At 33.6% G+C, this 20,210-nt stretch overlaps 1 protein-coding gene across 1 annotated transcript in view; it reads left to right on the forward strand.

The window, feature by feature from the left end:
* Positions 1 to 3,306: 3,306 nt before the first annotated feature.
* CDH18 (cadherin 18) overlaps positions 3,307 to 20,210 on the forward strand; it is a 312,552-nt gene continuing 295,648 nt past the window's right edge. The window contains exon 1 of the mRNA XM_008689887.2: positions 3,307 to 3,534. Within this exon, the coding sequence (XP_008688109.1) occupies positions 3,307 to 3,534 (228 nt within the window). The remainder of the gene's footprint in view (positions 3,535 to 20,210) is intronic.

A 20,210-nucleotide genomic window follows, 5' to 3' on the forward strand; every position in this document is an offset into this window, starting at 1 on the left:
TATAAAATTATCCAAATAATTTATTAGACTGGAAAGAATATTAAAATCAATTATTCAAACCACAAATTTTGGTAAATGAGAAAATTGAGACTCAAAGAAATTAGATAATTCATACGTTTGTACACTAAGTACATTGTTGGGAAAAAAAGGAAAGAAAACCTGGTTTATTCTGACTTTCTTTCCAGGGCTCTCATGTTACAGCTACAATGGTATTTTTTAAAAATACGTTAGATTGACTTCTTTCATTTAGTCATATGCATTTAAGTTACCTCCATGTCTTTTCATGATTTGATAGCTCATTTCCTTGTAGTGCTGAAGAATATTCCACTGTCTGGTTGGACCACAGTTTATTTATGAATTCACCTACTGAAGGACATCTTGGTCTTCCAAGTTTTGGCAATTATGAACAAAGTTGCTTTAAGTATTTGCAGGCGGGTTTTTGTGTAGACATAAGTTTTCAACTCTTTGGGGTAAATAGCAAGAAGTACAATTGTTGGTTGTGTGGTAAGAGTATGTTCACCAAATGAACTTCCAAAGTATTGCTATTTTGCATTCCCACCACTCATGAATGAGAATTCCTGTTGCTCTTCATCCTCATAAATATTGATATTGTCAGTGTTCCAGATTTTTACCATTATAATAGGTATGTAGGGTATCTTATCATTGTTTGAATTTGCATTTGCCTGATGGCATGTGATATAGACTATCTTTTCTTATGCTTCTTTGTTATTTGTATATCTTCTATGATGAGATGTCTCTTAAGGTTTTTGGCCCATCAAAAAAAAGTAAAAACAAATTAAAAGAAAAAAATAGAGGTTTTGAGTCATTTTTAATTTTAATCAGTGAAATATTTATCTTTGCTTCCATAAAATATTGCAAACTTCAAGTTATATTTACCAGATAATTAAAATTAAATCCTAGTTCTAATCCAATACAATTCTTGCACAAATGGTAAGAAAGCATAACTTTTTTTTTTTAAAGATTTTATTTATTTATTTGACAGAGATAGAGACAGACAGCGAGAGAGGGAACACAAGCAGGGGGAGTGGGAGAGGAAGAAGCAGGCTTATAGCGGAGGAGCCTGATGTGGGGCTCGATCCCACAACGCCGGGATCACGCCCTGAGCCGAAGGCAGATGCTTAACCGCTGTGCCACCCAGGCGCCCCAGAAAGCATAACTATTAACCGTAATTTATGGGGAGAGGTACTGATAGAGAAAAGCACCAAAATCTAATTCTCATGTGAGATTTTTTTTCATTCCCTACTTGTTATAAATATTTTTCTCAATTGTGTGAAAGAATTATCCTATGGCTACTTATTTATGTTCAGTTTGTTAAATCTTTATATCATCATGTCATCCACCTTGTAATTCATTCAGTCTACATTTCAGTTTGCATTGGTGTACAGGGGTGAATTTTATCAAATAAGAAAGTGATTCATCTAATATTTTTACTAGCTAGAGCAGCCATAATCTTGAATCCAATTCTTTTTTTTCTAAACACATATTAAAACACACACATAGGGGTGCCTGGGTGGTTTAGTTGGTTAAGCGTCTACCTTCTGCGCAGGTCATGATCCCAGGAGCTGGGATCAAGTCCCTCATCAGGCTCCCTGCTCAGTGGAGAGCCTGCTTCTGCCTCCCTCTCTGCCTGCCACTCCCCCGTTTTGTGCTCTCTCTTTCTCTCTGTCAAATAAATAAATAAAATCTTTAAAAAAGTAAATAAATCACACATATAAAAATACAGCAAAATTTGCTACACAGTTTCATGTTTTTTATAAGCTAATAATTGGGTCAACTTTTTTTTTTTTTAATAATGATTTTTTATTATATTATGTTAGTCACCATACAGTACATCCCCGGTTTTCGATGTAAGGCTCGATGATTCATTAGTTGTGTATAACACCCAGTGCACCATGTATATGTGCCCTCCTTACTACCCATCACCGGTCTATCAATTGGGTCAATTTTTTTTCTCTTCTCCTGTCTCTTCCCTTCCAGAAATGTTTCCTAAGTTTTGCTATATTGTCCAATTGTACTAAAATCTAAGTCCAAGTCTTCAGTATTTCTTATTTAAAAATCAAAGCATCTCCTCCTGCTCTTTTTGCCACCATTCTTTTGTTCCTTTTACGTTTCTTTACATAGCTGCTAGAATTATGTGTAATATTATCCCCTAGCTTGAAATCTGTTTTACCGATATGTGAAGACCACACCCTAGAGGATTATCTTCAGGCCTTTCAAAATCCAATCAAGCTATAATTCAGCCAGTTGATGCTCTCTCACTCATATTCAGCTGTACCAATCTGATCCCCATGTATGGAGTTATTTTAAATTGCATACTTTTTTTTCAGCCACCTTCTTTTCTGCTGTGCGTTATTTTCTTCTATTGTACTTTCTAAGCAATTCAAGTACCTACTTGATTTATCTATGACAGTTTTTCAATCCTAAAGTATTTTGAGTATTTTGTTGAAGTACAGTGAGTCACATGTAGCATGTAGTCCAAGTATAGAATGTGTTGTAAATTTGTATCACATTTAACAAAAAAACAAAATAAACCCAAAAGCAAACAAAATTTACACTTACTATGGAGTGCCTAATAGATCACATATTGTAAGAGATCATATTATACATGTGCAAATACTCATGGTTAAGTTTCTGAGCATTTCTGCACTTCCTAGGGCTGCATTTCTGTTGTTTCAAAGGATTTTATATACACACTCATGTATAAATATACAAATATGCATATATACATATATATGCACAAATATTCAAATATATAAATTCTTTTAGAATACAAATATATATATATATATTATAAATTTGTTTTTAAATAATGAGAACAGTACAGATAAGGAGGTCCTTATAAAAATGTATGCAGTATGCAGGCTTATGCATGACTATGTAAATGCATGTTTACATGCATTTCCAAGAGAATTTGTATATATTCTTTACTTATCAGCATCATACTACAAAACAGTATAATTTGCGTTCAGATCAAATACTTAAATTTACCATGTTTTGTAATATATATCATTTTTTTCTCTTTCCATTAGGTAGAAAATGGTTGTCCGTGTTCACTTACTGTGAAAATTTGGAATCAGACAACTACAGCTTTGATTCTCCAAGTGGTTCAGGATGTAAATGTAGTCTGACCTTTCCCTGATGGGCAGTTAAATCATGGACACGCTAAACAATTTACTTTGGACTGTCCTTTCAAAAGATGCTCTGGCGTCTCTCTTGAATGCACACTAAGCATTTATAACTAACAAGGAAAAGAAAGGAGACTGTGAACTGGAAAGCTATCTTACAATGAAAATTACGAGCACATCTTCCATCTGTCCAGTCCTAGTGTGTCTCTGTTTTGTGCAGAGGTGTTATGGAACTGCTCACCACAGCTCCATCAAGGTGACCAGAAACCAGACCAAACATATTGAAAGTGAAACCGAAGTCCACCATCGTCCCAAACGGGGATGGGTTTGGAATCAGTTCTTCGTTTTAGAAGAACATATGGGACCAGATCCTCAGTATGTTGGAAAAGTAAGTTTTTGTTACTTTTTTTTCCTATTCTAAGAAATTATGGGGTAAGAATAGAGTGGGGTTGGTTGGTTTTGAAAAAACATGGAAAGTAGAATGAAATATGCTATAGAATACTATTACTTATACTAAATGGTTTAAAATAATGACCGTTAAAAAAAATGAACTTTACCAGTCATGTCATCTCTCCATAAACATTAGTCCATCCACGCTGGACTGAATGTTCTTCACCAGTGTATTACTGTTTACATTCTTTTGTATAGAATGGAAATATTTAATTGAACACACAATTGAGTAATTTTTTCTTTATTACCATGAAGTTATATTGGAATTCACAAAGTTGTTTATTGGTGCATTGATATTTACATGTTTTAATCTATTGCTAAGTCACATGAAGCAAAAAGAACACACTTTTTTGTGACATCTGATTTATTTTTATTAATAGTTACAGAAATTGTATTTGAATTTAAGTCATCTTTCAAAAACACATGTATATTTTTCTTCAATTCCCCAAATTAATTTCCCTAAAAATGCTGGTGTATTTTAAATATACATTCAATATATACAAGATGTACAGATTTTGTTAACATTCCAAAAGAAGGAAGTTGATAAGATAATCAGTAACTTCAGACCAATTTCCCTTTCTCTCGAAAATACAAGACAATTTAATGGCTTATCAAACCCGTTAGGAAATTGTGTGCTCAGTAATAAGGGACAGCTTAGCCATGTGTCATGTAGGCTCCAGGGTAGAGACTAGAGTGGGAGATGGAGAGACCTTCTGATGAATTACGGATCATTGGAAGCAGCCATTTAGGTTTGTTCAGTACCTCTGGGAGAAACAGTAAGCACAGAAGTAGAATCTCTATGACTGCAGGTTCAGTGATTTCCATCTCCCTGCTTGACTGTTTATTTGCACTTTAGCACTGCTAGTACAAAAAAAAAAAAAAAAAAAAAAAAAGGTACTCCATCCAAGCCATGGTGCTTCCCTCATGTGTAGGCAGTGCAGGATCACAAGCCATCTGCTTACTCCTCATCCAACAGGGAGGCACTGGGTTGCAGCTGTAGTTTCCAGAGCCAGCAGGAGCTGCAGAGTCAGAATGTGGTAGTAAAAAAGATCTGAAACAATTCTATCATTTTCTTATATGCATATTAAAATGAGACGAAGCAACTCATCTTCATCATTTCCTTTTTTTTCCCACAAAGTATTCCATAAAGTAAATGGAAACAAAAGTGCTGAAATAAAAATATACTGAATTACTTGAAAGTTATTTTGCTTATGAACTTCAAAATACTTTTCTATAGTAATTTATTATCCTTGAAAAAAAGAAAAATAAGAAACAAAAAATCTCCCCCCTTTCGGTGTATACCAAAAGGAAAACATATTTTATTTTTATAAATATTCTGTGATGTATATTTCTTGTCATTTCAATCTAACTGAAAAAAAATTGCTGGAAAGGAACAGATCAGACAACTTCCATTTCCTCTTGCATCATCTTGTTTGGTAAAAGAAGCTGTAACAGGTAAATTAATTTCAAACATTCTTTCTGGGCTTGAGTGCCAATGAACATATGGTTGAGAGCTTGTTACTCACCAGGCAGGGGTGGAGGTCTATGAAGTTGTTCATGTTTGTGGAGGTTCTGTAGAAATTGGTATCTGTTCTATTGTTTATAGTATCAGTGGACAAATATAAAGGGTCATACCTGAGGATGTGGTTCTCTTATTCACTATCTGACCTCATCCACTCAATCTTTCTACTCTATTCTAATCTTCCTTTATGAGAAATTGGGACTTGATTGCATAGATTCTTTCCACTCACCTATTACTATATACATGCATAAAAACATAACTGATTTTTTTAAAGACTACAAAGTTCAATCCATATGTGCTTAAAATAACGCCTTTTCCCCCTTTATTTTAATTTGTTCAAGAAGTGAATTTATATTTCACACTTACAAATGCATTCATAAGGAACCAGCTATGTATTTTCTTAGCTCTTATAGATAAAAAATAGAATCATTACAATTACTATGAGCATGAAAAAGAACTCCTCCAAAGAACTGAAAATTATCGACTTAGACCTTTTCTGCCATAGAAATGACAGCAGTTTTGTCAGTAGAAATAATTAGTAGTCATGCAATGCAGTTTTTGTATTAAAATAGTATTTTATAGATGTATTATGTAAATTTATTTTAAATTATCCTTGAGTTCTTGATTATAATTCTGTATATCTGCAGTTATGTTTCACATTATAAAACAACTTTAATTGGGCTTTTGATTAGGGCTCAAGCCCCTAAATAGTTTTGATACATACCAACTTCTCATATATTTCTTATAATTTTTTAGTGTTTTCTTAGTCAATGATTGGATTGTTATGAAGACATTTATTTTGTTGAGAGTAGTCAATATATATTGTTCACTACTAAGGTGTTTGTATGTGGCTAAGACCATGATCCTAGAGCTATTTCTAATGGTGAATAGTACAACTATACATATACATGAATAATATATATACACATTATACATACATATAATTTTACATGTATATATGCAGGTATATATATAAAACTGATAAACCATTTTTCTTCCTGATGGTAATGGCCATGAAAGATCAAATAACAAAACTGGCATGGATATATTTCATGTATTTGATCTCATGGAATTATTAAAGACCTTTTTATATATCTCATGGACTTAAAGAATTTTTTTAAATATTTGAAGGATTAAGATAGGAAAAATATAATAACACACTGGTTAGAAAGTAAGTCCTTTCTTCCTAGAACAAATTAGATAGTAATGTCATTATAATATTAAAGCATTTTTTCTTTTCCAAAAATCATGTAAAAAAACTTGATTTTTACATGACCAGTGCTGAATTAATCCCCATTATAGCTGAGGATATAATTTTATATAAGCTATCACACAAATTCTAAAATTTATGCCATCCACAAACACCTGTCATTGGAGTAGACTCATTTAGATCTCATATTCTTCATGAGATACCAATGATTAGTAAGTAAAGAGCTAGGGTTGAGTTATAGCTTCTCTGCTTATTATCTGTATTATAGCTGGCAAGTCTCTTTAATTCCCTGTATTTCTGTTACCTTAAAGGTAAAACTGAGAAACACTGTTGAATATGCCTGATACTAATCCAACTATAAAGTTTAGTTTATGGTTTAGATCATGGGTCAGTTAAGTCAGTTAAACTATGGTCTGTGTGCCAAATTCAGCCTGTGCACATTTGGGTATTGCCTACATACTAAACGAGTTTTGGGTTGTTTGTTTTCATTTTTAAATTCTTGAATTGTTTAAAAATAATTTTTGTGACATATGGAAATTATATGAAATTCAAATTTCAGTTTCCATGACTAATGTGTTTTTTTAAAATACAGCCACACTTATGCATATATGTATTGTATATGGCTATTGTCAAGCTACAATGTTAGAGTAAAGAGGTGGCCAGAGAATGTAAGTTACCCAAAGTTGTAACATATTTATTAATGGCATTTGCAGGAAATGTTTGTGAGCTCCTAGTTAAGATGTCTGCCTCACTGGTGTACTGTCAATGCTTCAGAAGCAAGTTCTAGACTACTTCACCTTGACACATACAGTATCTATCTCAGTGCCTGTTGTAATGATCAAATGGTAATTCATGGAAAGTGCTCCATGAGCTATAAACTTTTATAGCCATGTTAATGGTTGTGATAATTATTCGGAATTATTAAAACAAAAATCTCACTAATAATTGCTTTTATAAGGGAGAGAGTTTTTGAAAATTTTGAAATTTTCAAATGGTGAGATTTTTGACTTCACCATTTTCACTGGGGTACCACTCCCCCCTAGATATTTTAATGAATGTTTATTAACTCTGGTGTTTTAATTTTTATTGTTGTTCTTTGCTGCTATTTCATAAAATTATATAATGAGTGTTCTTCTACAGACATTTAACGTACATATAGGTATGTCTGTAGGAGAAATTTCCAAAAGTGAGATTCCGATTCAGATCAATAAATCTTTACTTTTGATAGATATTACTAGATTCCCCTCCATAGGTACTGTAGTATTTTGTACTTCATTCCCTAATGTAGAAAAGTGACTGTTTCTCTACAGCATTGCCAATAATAGGATTGTAAAACTTGGAATTTTGGAAATATAATAGGTGAAAAATAGTATTTTTGTGTACTTTTAATTTATATTTCTCTTTTTATGAGTGAAATTGGCCATCATTTCATATTTGAGGGATACAGATATTTTTTTAACTAACTGTTCATGTCTCTTGATATTATATTCTTTTATTAGACTCTTTAACTTATCAATACTAATAGTTCTTTATATAATAGGTGCAATAATTCCTCACCAATGATATAAATTATCAATAGTCTTTTCACAGTTGCCATTTGTCTTTAAACTTTGTTTATAATTTCTGCTTTATAAAAATGTATTATTTTAACATAGTAATTCCTGGTATTTTGTTGTTGTTGTTCTTTGGTTTTTCCCTCAATATTTTCTTTGTTGATGTAAAATTAACATATAGTGTTATACTAATTTTAGTTTTACAATATAACGATTCAATGGTTCTATGCATTACTCAGTGCTCATCATGACAAGAGTACTCCTAATACCCTTTATTTTATGGGGCACCTTGGTGGCTCAGATGGTTAAGCATCTGCCTTTGGCTCAGGTCATGATCCTGGGGTTCTGAGATCAAGTCCCATGTTGGGCTTCCTGGTTGTTGGGGAACCTGCTTCTCCTTTCCCCCTGCCTCTCCCCCGGCTTGCTCTCTCGCTCTTTCTCTCAAGTAAATAAGTAAAATATTAAAAAAAAAAAAAAAAACCTCACCCTTTATTTTACACATCCTGTCATCTACCTCTCTTCTGTCAACTACCAGTTTGTTCTCTGTATTTGTCACTTCTTCATTTGTTTGTTGATCTCTTTTTTCTTTGTTCATTTTTTTTTTAATTCCATATATGAGAGAAAACGTATGGTATTTGTCTTTCTCTGTTTTACTTATTTCACTTGCATTATACCGTCTAGGTCCACCCATGTTGTTGCACATGGCAAGATCTCAATTTTTATGACTGAGTAATATTCCTTCGTACATAGACCACATCTTTCTTACCCATTTATTCATCAACCACTTGAACTGCTTCCATATCCTTGCTATTGTAAATAATGCTGAATAAACAGAGGAGTGCATATATCTCTTTGAATTAGTGTTTTTGCTTTCTTTGGGTAAATACCTACTAGTGTAATTACTGGATCATATGGTCATTCTTTTTTAAATTTTTTGGGGAATCTCCATACTCTTTTCCACAGTGACTGCGCCAGTTTACATCCCCACCAATAGTGCAGGAGGGTTCCTTTTTCTCCAAATCCTTACCAACAATTGCTATTCTTTTCTTTTTGATTCTAGCCATTCTGACAGACGTAAGGCAATATTTCATTTCACCTTTCTGAATGGCTAGAATCAGAGAGACAAGGAAGTCCTAGCATTCTTTGACTAAACCATGTATTTTTTAAAGATTTTATTGATTTATTTGAGAGAGAGAGAGTGAGAGAGAGAACGTGAGTGGGGGATGGGGCAGAGGAAGAGGGAGAAGCAGACTCCCCATTGAGCAAGGAGCCCGATGTGGGGCTCAATCCCAGAGACCCCCTCCTGATCTGAGCCAAAGGCAGACGCTCAACCAACTTAGCCACCCAGGTGCCCCTTGACTAAACCATATTTGCATTTGACTTGGAGTCTTCTGAAATTTGAGGTTATTGGTGTTCAGAATTAGTGACAGTGGATAAAAATACATTCTTCAGGCCTTAACACATATAGTTTATTATGTATATTAGAAAATATTACTTATTAAATTTAAAAAATGGTGTGAAAGTGGAAATGCTTACGTTAGAGACCAGAAATTATAACTTAGAATACATTTGAATTTCTGGTTTTTAGCTACTTGCTATTGGCTGTTTTATGTCTGTGTCATGTTTCCTAATAGATTGTACCCTAAATGTGTAGGTTGTAATTGCAAAGTGTATTGACTCTAACTAGTTTATATTAGAAATATTTAAACATATGTAATTGGTAGAATTTACCTCAAAATATGCATTGCAAATAATGTCTGTTACTGCACAACTGCTTGCAATAGGCCTCATATATTTCCAGTGGTAACTGCTCGTGATTAGCTATATGCTTTGCTACATAAATATGTATTATTTTCATTTGAATAACATTATAGAAGGTTACTTCTTTAGCTAGCCAGGCATTCTTATATAAAAAATAAAGGAAACTCTGGTTTTCCGGGATATCTGTAAGTGGATATTTTTTGCATTGCATTTTTTGATAATTAAGGAGAATAGAACAAAAATCATAAATAAGAGGTAAGAGACTAAAAAGTGTGTTTCTACTTAGCAATGCATTTTAGGCTAAGATATTTAATTTATTCACAATTTTATATTTAGGTGTAGGGCTCTATTGATATTAAAGGTACATTTTATAATAAAGGTTAATGAAAACACAGAATTTTTCAGAATAAGCAAATGAATTATATTCTCCATCTTCCCTTTCCTACATTTATGGTGTATCAGCTCTGTTTATAACTATTAGAAGTTTTTCTAGATATAAACCATAACATGTAGAAGCTATTGCTTACATCTGTTAAGATTTTAGTTACTGAAATTCTACCACTCTCTCCCCTCCTTATCTGCATCCTACCCTGAATAGATGAGTATAGATTATACAATTATTCTCAAACTGCTTTAATAAGAACAACAAACAAGTAGAAGCTAAGCAAGGAATTTTAGTAAAATAAAGGAGCTAAGAAACCATATTGCCAAATTTTTCAAGTAATAGAAAGCAACAATGCTCAAAACAGTTAAGTGACCACTTGTTCACAGGATTAGTAATGGCAGTGCCAAAGAAGGAATTGTAAGGTATCTGATTCTTTAATGAGAATCAGTTTCTAATAAACAGTGCATGAAATTCTTCTCTCATCATCACTATTACTGCCATCATTCTATATTTTTTCTTTCTTTAAAAGAGAACCTTCAAATCTCTTTTAATATGAAATGCTGTAGTTTCAAATTAAATAAATGATTTTGAGGTTAAAAAGGGAATAAATCACGTAGAAAGGATAGGGAAGGTTCAAGCTTTTCAGAAAAGAATGTATGATATCTTTAATGTCATTATGAGTTCTGAATTAAGAATTAAGTGTGCAGCAGGGAAAGGTCCCAATTGTCATCTAATATTGTCAAGATGATAATTGTATGAACATTTTTAACATAACTTCCTTGAAATGGAAAACTTCGTGTATCAAAACATGACATTTGAATTTTATACAGATGACAATGTGATGGCATGATGTCATGTGAAATTAATTATGACACACAGTTCTATATGGATATGGAACTTTTCAAATAATTATCATGGAAATTTAACTAGTTAGATCAAGTTCTACAAGAAATTGGATGCATGAAAGAGGATTTTGATTTGGTGTATATTTCATTTAATTTGTAGAGATTTAGAATCTTTTTTTTTAAGAAGTCAGATTTCATTAAGGTTAATTACATTTTTAGAGAATATGTAATATTTTATTTAAATATAACTTAAAAATGTTTAAGTTAATTAATGCATTTCTTAATGTTACACTGACAATTTTTTAAAGGTCAAAATACATATGCCATGGCCATGACATTTATATTTATTCACATTGTGAACTTTATATTGCTATATAAACATATCCATCTGTGTGTGTGTGTGTGTGTGTGTGTGTATCAGTGGTGCTAAACCAGAGGTGACTTTCATCCCTGAGAGCTTTGGCAATGCCTAGAAACAATTTTCGCCAGGGCTAAATTGTCTATTAGTTATAGTTGGCATCATCAATAGGGTTCATGATACTTAAAGGGCCCAGAAAATGTTCTAATGCATTTTCAAATCAGAAGAAAATATGAAAATAAATATCATTCAGGCTGTATTACATTAGTCTTTATATCAATATAATTATAAACAGATTTTATCATTTTAATTGAAAAGGGGGCCCAAAAGGAAAAATGGTCAACCATCCATGGAAGTTATAATATGAATCTGATTTTGGGTTCAATGTACTTCTGAAATATAACTGTCCCATTTCTTTCTCATATACTTGATTTTTTAATTTTAATTCCAGTGTAGTTAACAGTGTGTATTAGTTTCAAGGGTACAATATAGTGATTCAACAGTTCTATAGATTACTCAGTGCTCATCATGACAAGTGTACTCTTTAATCCCCATCACCTATTTCACCCAACCCACCATCCACCTCCTCCACCAAGAAGAGGTCACTTAACTGTTCTGAGCATCATTGCTTTCTTTCTTTCTTTTTTTTTTTTAAGATTTTATTTATTTATTTGACAGAGATAGAGACAGCCAGCGAGAGAGGGAACACAGGCAGGGGGAGTGGGAGAGGAAGAAGCAGGCTCATAGTGGAGAAGCCTGATGTGGGGCTCAATCCCATAACGCCGGGATCACGCCCTGAGCCAAAGGCAGACGCTTAACCGCTATGCCACCCAGGCGCCCCTGAGCATCATTGCTTTCTATTACTTGAAAGATTTGGCAAGGTGATTTCTTAGCTCCTTTATTTTACTAAAATTCCTTATCTTCTATGTGTTTGTTGCTTTTAATAAATCAACCATCAATTTGTTCTCTATAGTTAAGAGTCTGTTTCTTGGTTTGTCTCTAGCTTGCTCTCTCTCCTTGGCTCCTTTGTTTTGTTTCTTAAATTCCACATATGAATGAAATCATATAGTATTTGTCTTTCTCTGACTGATTTATTTCACTTAGCATAATACTCTCTAGGTCCATCCATGTCTTTGCAAATGGCAAGATTTCATTCTTTTTTATGGCTGAGTAATATTCCATCATGTGTGCACATATATATAGATAGACAGATACATAGATATAGTTAAATAAAGATATAGATATAGACCAGTTATTCTTTATCCATTCATCAGTCAGTGGACACTTGGGCTCCTTCCTTTATTTGGCTATTGTAAATAACACTGCTATAAATATCAGGGTCATGTATCCCTTTTAAATAGTGTTTTTGCATTCTTTGGGTAAATACTCAGTAGTGCAATTACCACATAATAGGGTAGTTCTCTTTTTGACATTCAAGGCACCTTCATATTGTTTTCCACAGTGGCTATACCAGTTTGCATTGGCAACAACAGTATGAAAGAGTTCCTTTTTCTCCACATCCTTGTGAACACTTGTTTCTTGTGTTTTTGATGTTAGCCATTCTGACATGTGTAAGGTGATATCTTATGGTGTTGATTTCCATTTCCCTGATGATGAGTATGTTGAGCATATTTTCTTTCTTTTTTTTTTATTATGATATGTTAGTCACCATACAGTACATCATTAGTTTTTGATGTAGTGTTCCATTATTCATTGTTTGTGTATAATACCCAGTGCTCCATGCAACATGTGCCTTCCTTAATACCCATCACTGGGCTGACCCATTCCCCCACCGCCTTCCCTCTAAAACCCTCAGTTTGTTTCCCAGAGTCCATAGTCTCTTGTGGTTCATTTCCCCCTCTGTTTACCACCCCCCGCCTTCATTTTTCCCCTCCTTCTCCTACCAATCTCCCTGCTATTCCTTATGTTCCACAAATGAGTGAAACCATATGATAATTGTCTTTCTCTGATTGACTTATTTCACTTAGTATTATCTCCTAGCTCCCATCCATGTTGAGGCAAATGTTGGGTAATCTTGAGCATCTTTTCATGTGCCTGTTGGCCATCTGTGTTTTCTTCTTTGGAGAAATGTCTGTTCTAGTCTCCTGCCCATTTTTAATTGGATTATTTGTTATTAGGGTGTTGAGTTGTATAAGTTCTTTATATATTTTGGATACCAACCCTTTATTGTATATGTTATTTGCAAATATCTTCTCCCATTCAGTAGATTGCCTTTTATTTTGTTGATTGTTTCCTTTGGCGTGCAGAAGCTTTGTATTTTGATGTAGTCCAAATAGGTTTTTTTGTTTTTTAGTTTTTTTGTTTTTTTTTTTTTTTTTTTTTTTTTTTTTTTTTTGCTTTTACTTCTCTTGCCTGAGAAGACATATCTAGAAAAATTTTGCTATCAGGGTGCCTGGGTGGCTCAGTCAAAGTAGTTTATTTTTGCTTTTACTTCCCTTCCCTGAGAAGACACATCCAGAAAAATTTTGCTATCAGGGTGCCTGGGTGGCTCGGTCAGTTAAGCATCTCACTCTTGATTTGGGCTCAGGTTATGATCACAGAGTCATGAGATCGAGCCCCACATCAGGCTTTGTGTGGACCTGAAGCCTGCTTAAGATTCTCTCTCTCCCTCTCCCCCCCACCTTCTGCTCACTCTCTCTCTCTCCAAAAGAAAGAGAGAAAGAAAGAAAGAAAGAAAGAAAGAAAGAGAGAGAGAGAGAAAGAAAAAGAAAGAAAGAAAGAAAGAAAGAGAAAGAAAGAAAGAAAGAAAGAAAGAAAGAAAGAAAGAAAGAAAGAAAGAGGAAAGGGAAAGAAGAAAAAAAAGAAAAATGTTGCTACAGCAGATTTCAGAGAAATTACTGCCTGTGCGCTCTTCTATTTTGGTTAACTGATTGACTTTATAAAGTTTAAAGTTGATACCTTTACAGTAATCTAAACAATAAAAATAATTTAGGATGTTTAAACACTCTTTGCTTTCTACTTTTCATATAATATTTGTCTAATATCTTTTTCCTCATTAAAAAATACTTTCTAGATTTTTCGTGATTGAAAATTATTTAAACATTAGATTTTGCTTGGATTTATTCAGATTCACCAATATCAATGTTTTCCATTGCTTCTACCCTTCTTTTTCCTTCTGGTTTGATTTCTTATTGCTTATATACAATCATTTATTTATTTTCTATTTAGCATGTGAGTAGTAAAAGCTTTTTTTTATTTTTTTATTTTTTTTTACTGAATTATTATTTTGTGTGTATGAGATTCTATGATGAGTTTTTCCATTATTTTATTAAAGATATATTGTATGGTGAATTCTATTTTTGATGAGAAATCTATTTCATTTTTAATTTCCTCTTTTGCTTAGGTTGATTTCAAGATTATCACTGTATTTTTTGTGGCCTATACATGCACTGAAGTGTCTAGGCTTGATTATTTTTCTTTATCTGGCTTTCTATTTCTTTCAGTCTGTATATTAATTAAATAGGGTTGCCATTATACAGAACTCTAAACTGAGTGGTTTAAACAACAGAAAGTTGTTGCCTCACCATCCTAGAGGCTAGAAGTCCGAAATCAAGATGTTGTCAGGGTTGATTCCTCCTGTGGTTTCTGAGGAAAGACACCATTTTCCTTGGCTTGTAGATATCTGTGTTCATGTTCATATGGCATTTTTCATGTATATCCATCTCTGTGTCCAAATTTCCCCTTTTCATAAGAACATCAGTCAAATTAGAGTCCACCTAATGACTTCATTTTAACTTAATTAGCTATGTAAAGACCCTAACTCTAAAAAAAAGTATTGGGGGTTAGACTTTCAACATACAAATTTTGCTGGTACAAAATTCAACCCACAGCAGTGTAGAATCAGTACTTGTATAATTATTTAGATTTTTATACTTAATTATAGAACTATAGTATATGTTGTTTTTGTATTTTTTATTTCCTCATTTGTTGTTTCTTTCTGAAATTTCTATTTGATATAATTTCTGTCAAATTTATTTCTAGCATACAAATCTTCTAAGTTGAATGTTTAGTATGTTCTTTGACTTACACATGAATATTAATTTGAAAATATTTTTAAATTTCTAACTATTTTGTTCCATTTTTCCTTTTTATATAATGAACTGTCCTTCTGTTTCTTCTTTTAGGATTTTAGGTATTGCAAACTACTAATTAACAATCTTGTTCAAATTTCCTGAATTGGCATAAATCTTTGGTTTATTCACTATCTCTCATGGAGATTTGATCCCAGTATTCCTTTTAAAATTTTACATTCATTTGTCCTCAATAGTATACATAAGTAGGAATAGGGATTTTGGTTGGATTCCTCCAAAAGTAGCTCGAGAAATATCAATGGAAAGCCACTTATCTTTTTGTCTACTGGCAGCCAGTTGGATTTATAAATCTGAATGAATATTAATTTTTAATTTTTAACTATAGTGTCTTGTCCATACATTCAGTGGAAATAGCAACAACAGTAACACCAATAACACTAAAAAAAAATAAAATAAAATTTACACCTTTCATCTGGGCTGCAACTTTTGGTTTCAGTTTATTGCAGAACTCTTACTAGAATCAAGAACTTCGACTAGACCATTAACTTCCTTGTACTTTCTGAAGCTGGTAGGTAAATAGTCTAATTTTCATTTCATGTAGTTGTTTTTAAGTAGTCTTGCTTTTTTCAGATACCTTCATTCTGAAAGTTCTATACTTTGAAGAGACTGAAAGTTATGATTTCTAATATTTCACTGTTTTTAGCTCACTTTTATAATACTTCAACTTTTAATTACTATACATCATTTTGACCATTTATAGTAAGATACATGTCTTTTTTAGCTTTGTCTGCCATTTTATTGGTCATATTTTGCCTCAAGTTTTTCTTTATACAGAAACAATATTTGAATTAGATAATCTTAATATCTCTTCTGTATATAAATAATAGTATTCGTTTTACCCTGCTTTAATATTTTCATGCAAAAGTAGAGGCTAATCTAAATATTTCCAAAATAGCAAAGAGTAGAAATATACATTCCAAAAACCTTATTGCACTTCTTAAGTAATTAAAGTCTGATTTAGTTCAACATGTATTTTCCCCAAGGAAATGAATAATTTTCAACATAGGTATTAGATTATTCTCAGGATATCTGTTTAATTATTTTATTGATTTTTATTCAATGGATTTTGAACACTGCATTGCATTGGATCTCACATAACAAAGGTATTTAATTTGAAAGTTGAGCCACAGGGTCTTCAGATGCATTAAGGTTTTTATTTTTGTTTTTAAAATCCATAAAGAAAACATCAAGCATTCATTTTAAGAATTAGAATGAAATGTAATCAACTCCTTTCATGTAGGATATTTATTTTTCCTATATATGATTTGTCACTTAATTCATAGAAATTTAAACAATATATGGTATGAAATCATTTCTACACTAAAAAATACTACAAAATATATTTAAAAAACTATACTAACTTAATCATGGCCTTTGGTTTGCATCATTTAGAACTATAGTTTGATTACAAGTGAGTTTATTTTAATAAAAATTGAATCCTGCCTAGGCTATATTCATTATTCAAAATTTATTGAGTCCTTTCTCAGCTCTGGTCACTATTCTAGGTATTGTTTATATGATTATGAACAAAGGAGGTATATTGGAGAACATTGACATTAAACCGACGTTCACACAAATACATATTCATTTATGAACATGAAGAGGATTATGGGAAAAAATGTGCTTGCTATGTACTGTAAAACCTAGACTGGTGATAACAGAACTCTCTGAGGAAAGAATAGTCAGGCTGGTATCTAAACATGAGTAGGAGCTAATCAACCCAAATTGTTGGTATGCTCACGACTATTGGGAATGGAGGCATGTCCATGGTGAAGGAATAACACTTGTAAAGATCCTGGCATGGATAGGACTCTTTGGATTTGAGGTTCAAAGAAAGACCTGAGTGCCTATAATTCATATCTAGAGAAATAGGGACATCATTATATTTATCATTAGGAAATCACTTTACTCTATGAACAACTGAGGCAGGGAAGAAGCTCAGGCAAATCAAAAGTTGTTTAATTTCTGTAAAGGAGCTAATACAGAAAAAGTAATAGAGTGTAGTTTGCTTACTTACATTTCCATAATGATTCAAGGGATTATGGGATTATGCATTCATGGACTGTATAATGTGTTATGGACTCTGGAGAAGACTTGAGATCTATATATATGTCTGAAGTGGTGGAAGTCACATTGAATAAGGAGCCTTGACTTTTCTATTATATAATTGTTTAACCTTGGTAAATCCAAACTTTCAAATGGTGTTTTATTATGCACATTAATAAGGTAGATGAATGAAATGCTTGCAGGGATCTTATTCACTTCAAAAGTCACTGCTTCAGCATGAGTTCAATGGTTTTAAAAAGCTACAATATGCCATATACTGACTGTACTAGCTGTGGAGGTTATGCTAATGAAAGACAAGTCCCAGTCTTAATGAAATTAGTGAAGAGAAAGCAAATTCAAGGACAGATGATTGCACCACATTGCTACTGGTACAGTAACAGTGCTAAGCACAGGGGTTGGTGGTACAAAAGGTGTAACATCCTTGACTTAGATTCTCAGAAGAGAAAGAGCTTGAACTGATATTTTGCTATTAATAGAAAATGAGACAGGTAGAGTATATCGATTCAGAGAGCTACAATGGAATTTTAGAAATGACATGTCAAAAGTGGAGAAGTAGCATTCAAAAATGTATAAGAGCAGTAGTTGGAGCACAGAGTAAATGTTGAGAAGAGGGAGTGGGAATGAAACTAGAGAGGAGGATGGGTCACAGTTACCTGACCTGGCAGGAAACGCAAAGGAGACTCTCCAGAAGTGTTCAAGAATGAATTGAAGGATTTTCGAGTGGGCAGTGACATAAGACATTTAGAATAAATTTGGAGGCAGAGAAGATGCTTTACCGATGTACAAATCTAAACTTAAATTTGGTAATAACAATTTCAGAAGAAGAAATAAATCAAACATTTTTTTGTGATGCAGAATTGATAGGTATCACCTTGACTAAGTGTGAGAGATGGGATGCAAAACCTTTTGAAGATAGTTGACAAGCTTCTCATATCGGGGGGTTAGAGCAAAAGAGGAGGATTATGTCCAGTTGTGAGGGTGGTAATGTTAGATTGTCCAGGGCATTGTGGGCATACAGGTAGGCAGGTCCAGAGACATGCACTTGAAGGATGTAGGCTAAATGTAGAAGTGGGAGACACTGGAGTTTAAGTGGTGATTAAAGCCATGCATAGAGATTTAGGGATAATTATATGGACTGTGGGATCAGAATGGAATTCTGAGGAATATGAAGTTTTAAAGAGAAAACTAGGGCTGTGTAAAAAGTTTGAAAGTGAAATTCTACAGAGAAAGCAAAAACAACAGAGCAGAAGTGGAATCATAGTAGATAAGGAAGGAGAAGAGGAGTGGACAGTGAACTCTGATGCTTGAGTGAGGATAAAATGACACTGTATTATATACATAAAAATACATTGAGGGTAGATTTCATGTTAAATGTTCTTACCACCACTACTGCTGTTGCAGAAAAATATGGATCAGACCAGCGAGAGACCAAGTGACTCTCGGAGAAATAGGAGAACGGGGATTTATTTTATGCCGGCAAACCCAGATGAGCTCGTGCTCCAAATTCTTCACCTGGGGCAATGGGGTTACAGGGCTTTTATAGGGGATTGCAAGCAGTCAGGTTCCAAGAGCTTTGCTGACTACTGGTAGGTGGGCTTAAACTGGGGAGTGGGGGCTGCTTTACGTGGGAACAGTAGTGCAGGGAGCCTGTGGCGGGAAGTCTATTTACAGAAGCAGAAATGGCTGGTTATCTCTCGCTCGCAGTAGGGCTTCTGGTTATCTGTAGCTTATCAGTAACTTTCCATCTTCTGGGGCCTCCTGACCTGGGCCGGCTCTGGTCAATTTTCCCTCTGCTACTAAAGAGGGCAGGAGGAAACTTTTTGAGGTGACATATTTATGGTATAGATTGTGGTGATGGTTTCACAGACATGTACTTCTCTCTGGACTCATCAAGTGGTATACATTAAATATGTACATCTTTTTGTATGTCAATTATACTTCAAGGAAGTGGTTAAAAAAAAATAACCATAGGGGTGCCTGGTTAAGCATCTGACTCTTGATTTCGGCTCGGGGTCAGGTCATGATCTCAGGGTCATGATCTCAGGGTCCTGGGATTGAGCTCCAAGCTCAGTGGGAAGTCTGCTGGAAGATTCTCTCTNNTCTTTCCCTCTGCCCCTTCCCCTGCTCTCTCTTTCTCTCACTCTCTCTCTAAAATAAATAAATCTTTTAAAAAATCCAGAGAACCATAAAACATTTTTTAAATTGAGAAAAAAATAACTGCATTTTTTACTTTTTTAACCTATAAGGTTATTTCTTCCTTAATAGCTTTGATTGTGTCTAGGGGTTGACCCATATTGAAGAGGATTGAGCAGTCATAGAAGAGGTTATAATTTAATGTGAATCTATGGATTATTTACTTACTGCTTTACATGTGGTACCTATTCCTGTCCTTCAGCCCTTTTGTCAGTTGCCCTCTAGCCATTAATTGTCTAGAGCCTGTAAAAATTTACGTATTTCTCAGCATGCTACTAATCCTGAACTCTTCTCATCCGCTTTAGTGATTGACACAATGTTTGTATTGGTTAGTAATTTCCTGCTGATTGTTGAAGGAAACCATGTGAAACTAGTTTAACAATGGGAAATAATTTACTAGTTTGCATATCTGAAGAGCAGAAGGGGCTTCAGGCACAGGTAGAATCAGAAATACAAATGATGTGATTAGGATTCTAACCAATTCCCTAAAGCTGCAAACTCATAAAGTATGTGAAGTCCAAGACCCAAGATTTGCAGGCAACAGTTCAGTTTCTTTGCTCTGTTATAAAAAGGATTTCCTTGCTTGCAGCTAGATATAGAGAGATTTT

This window comes from Ursus maritimus, unplaced genomic scaffold (assembly GCF_017311325.1).
Source record: "Ursus maritimus isolate PB19 unplaced genomic scaffold, ASM1731132v1 scaffold_15, whole genome shotgun sequence".
Taxonomy (NCBI): Eukaryota; Metazoa; Chordata; class Mammalia; order Carnivora; family Ursidae; genus Ursus; species Ursus maritimus.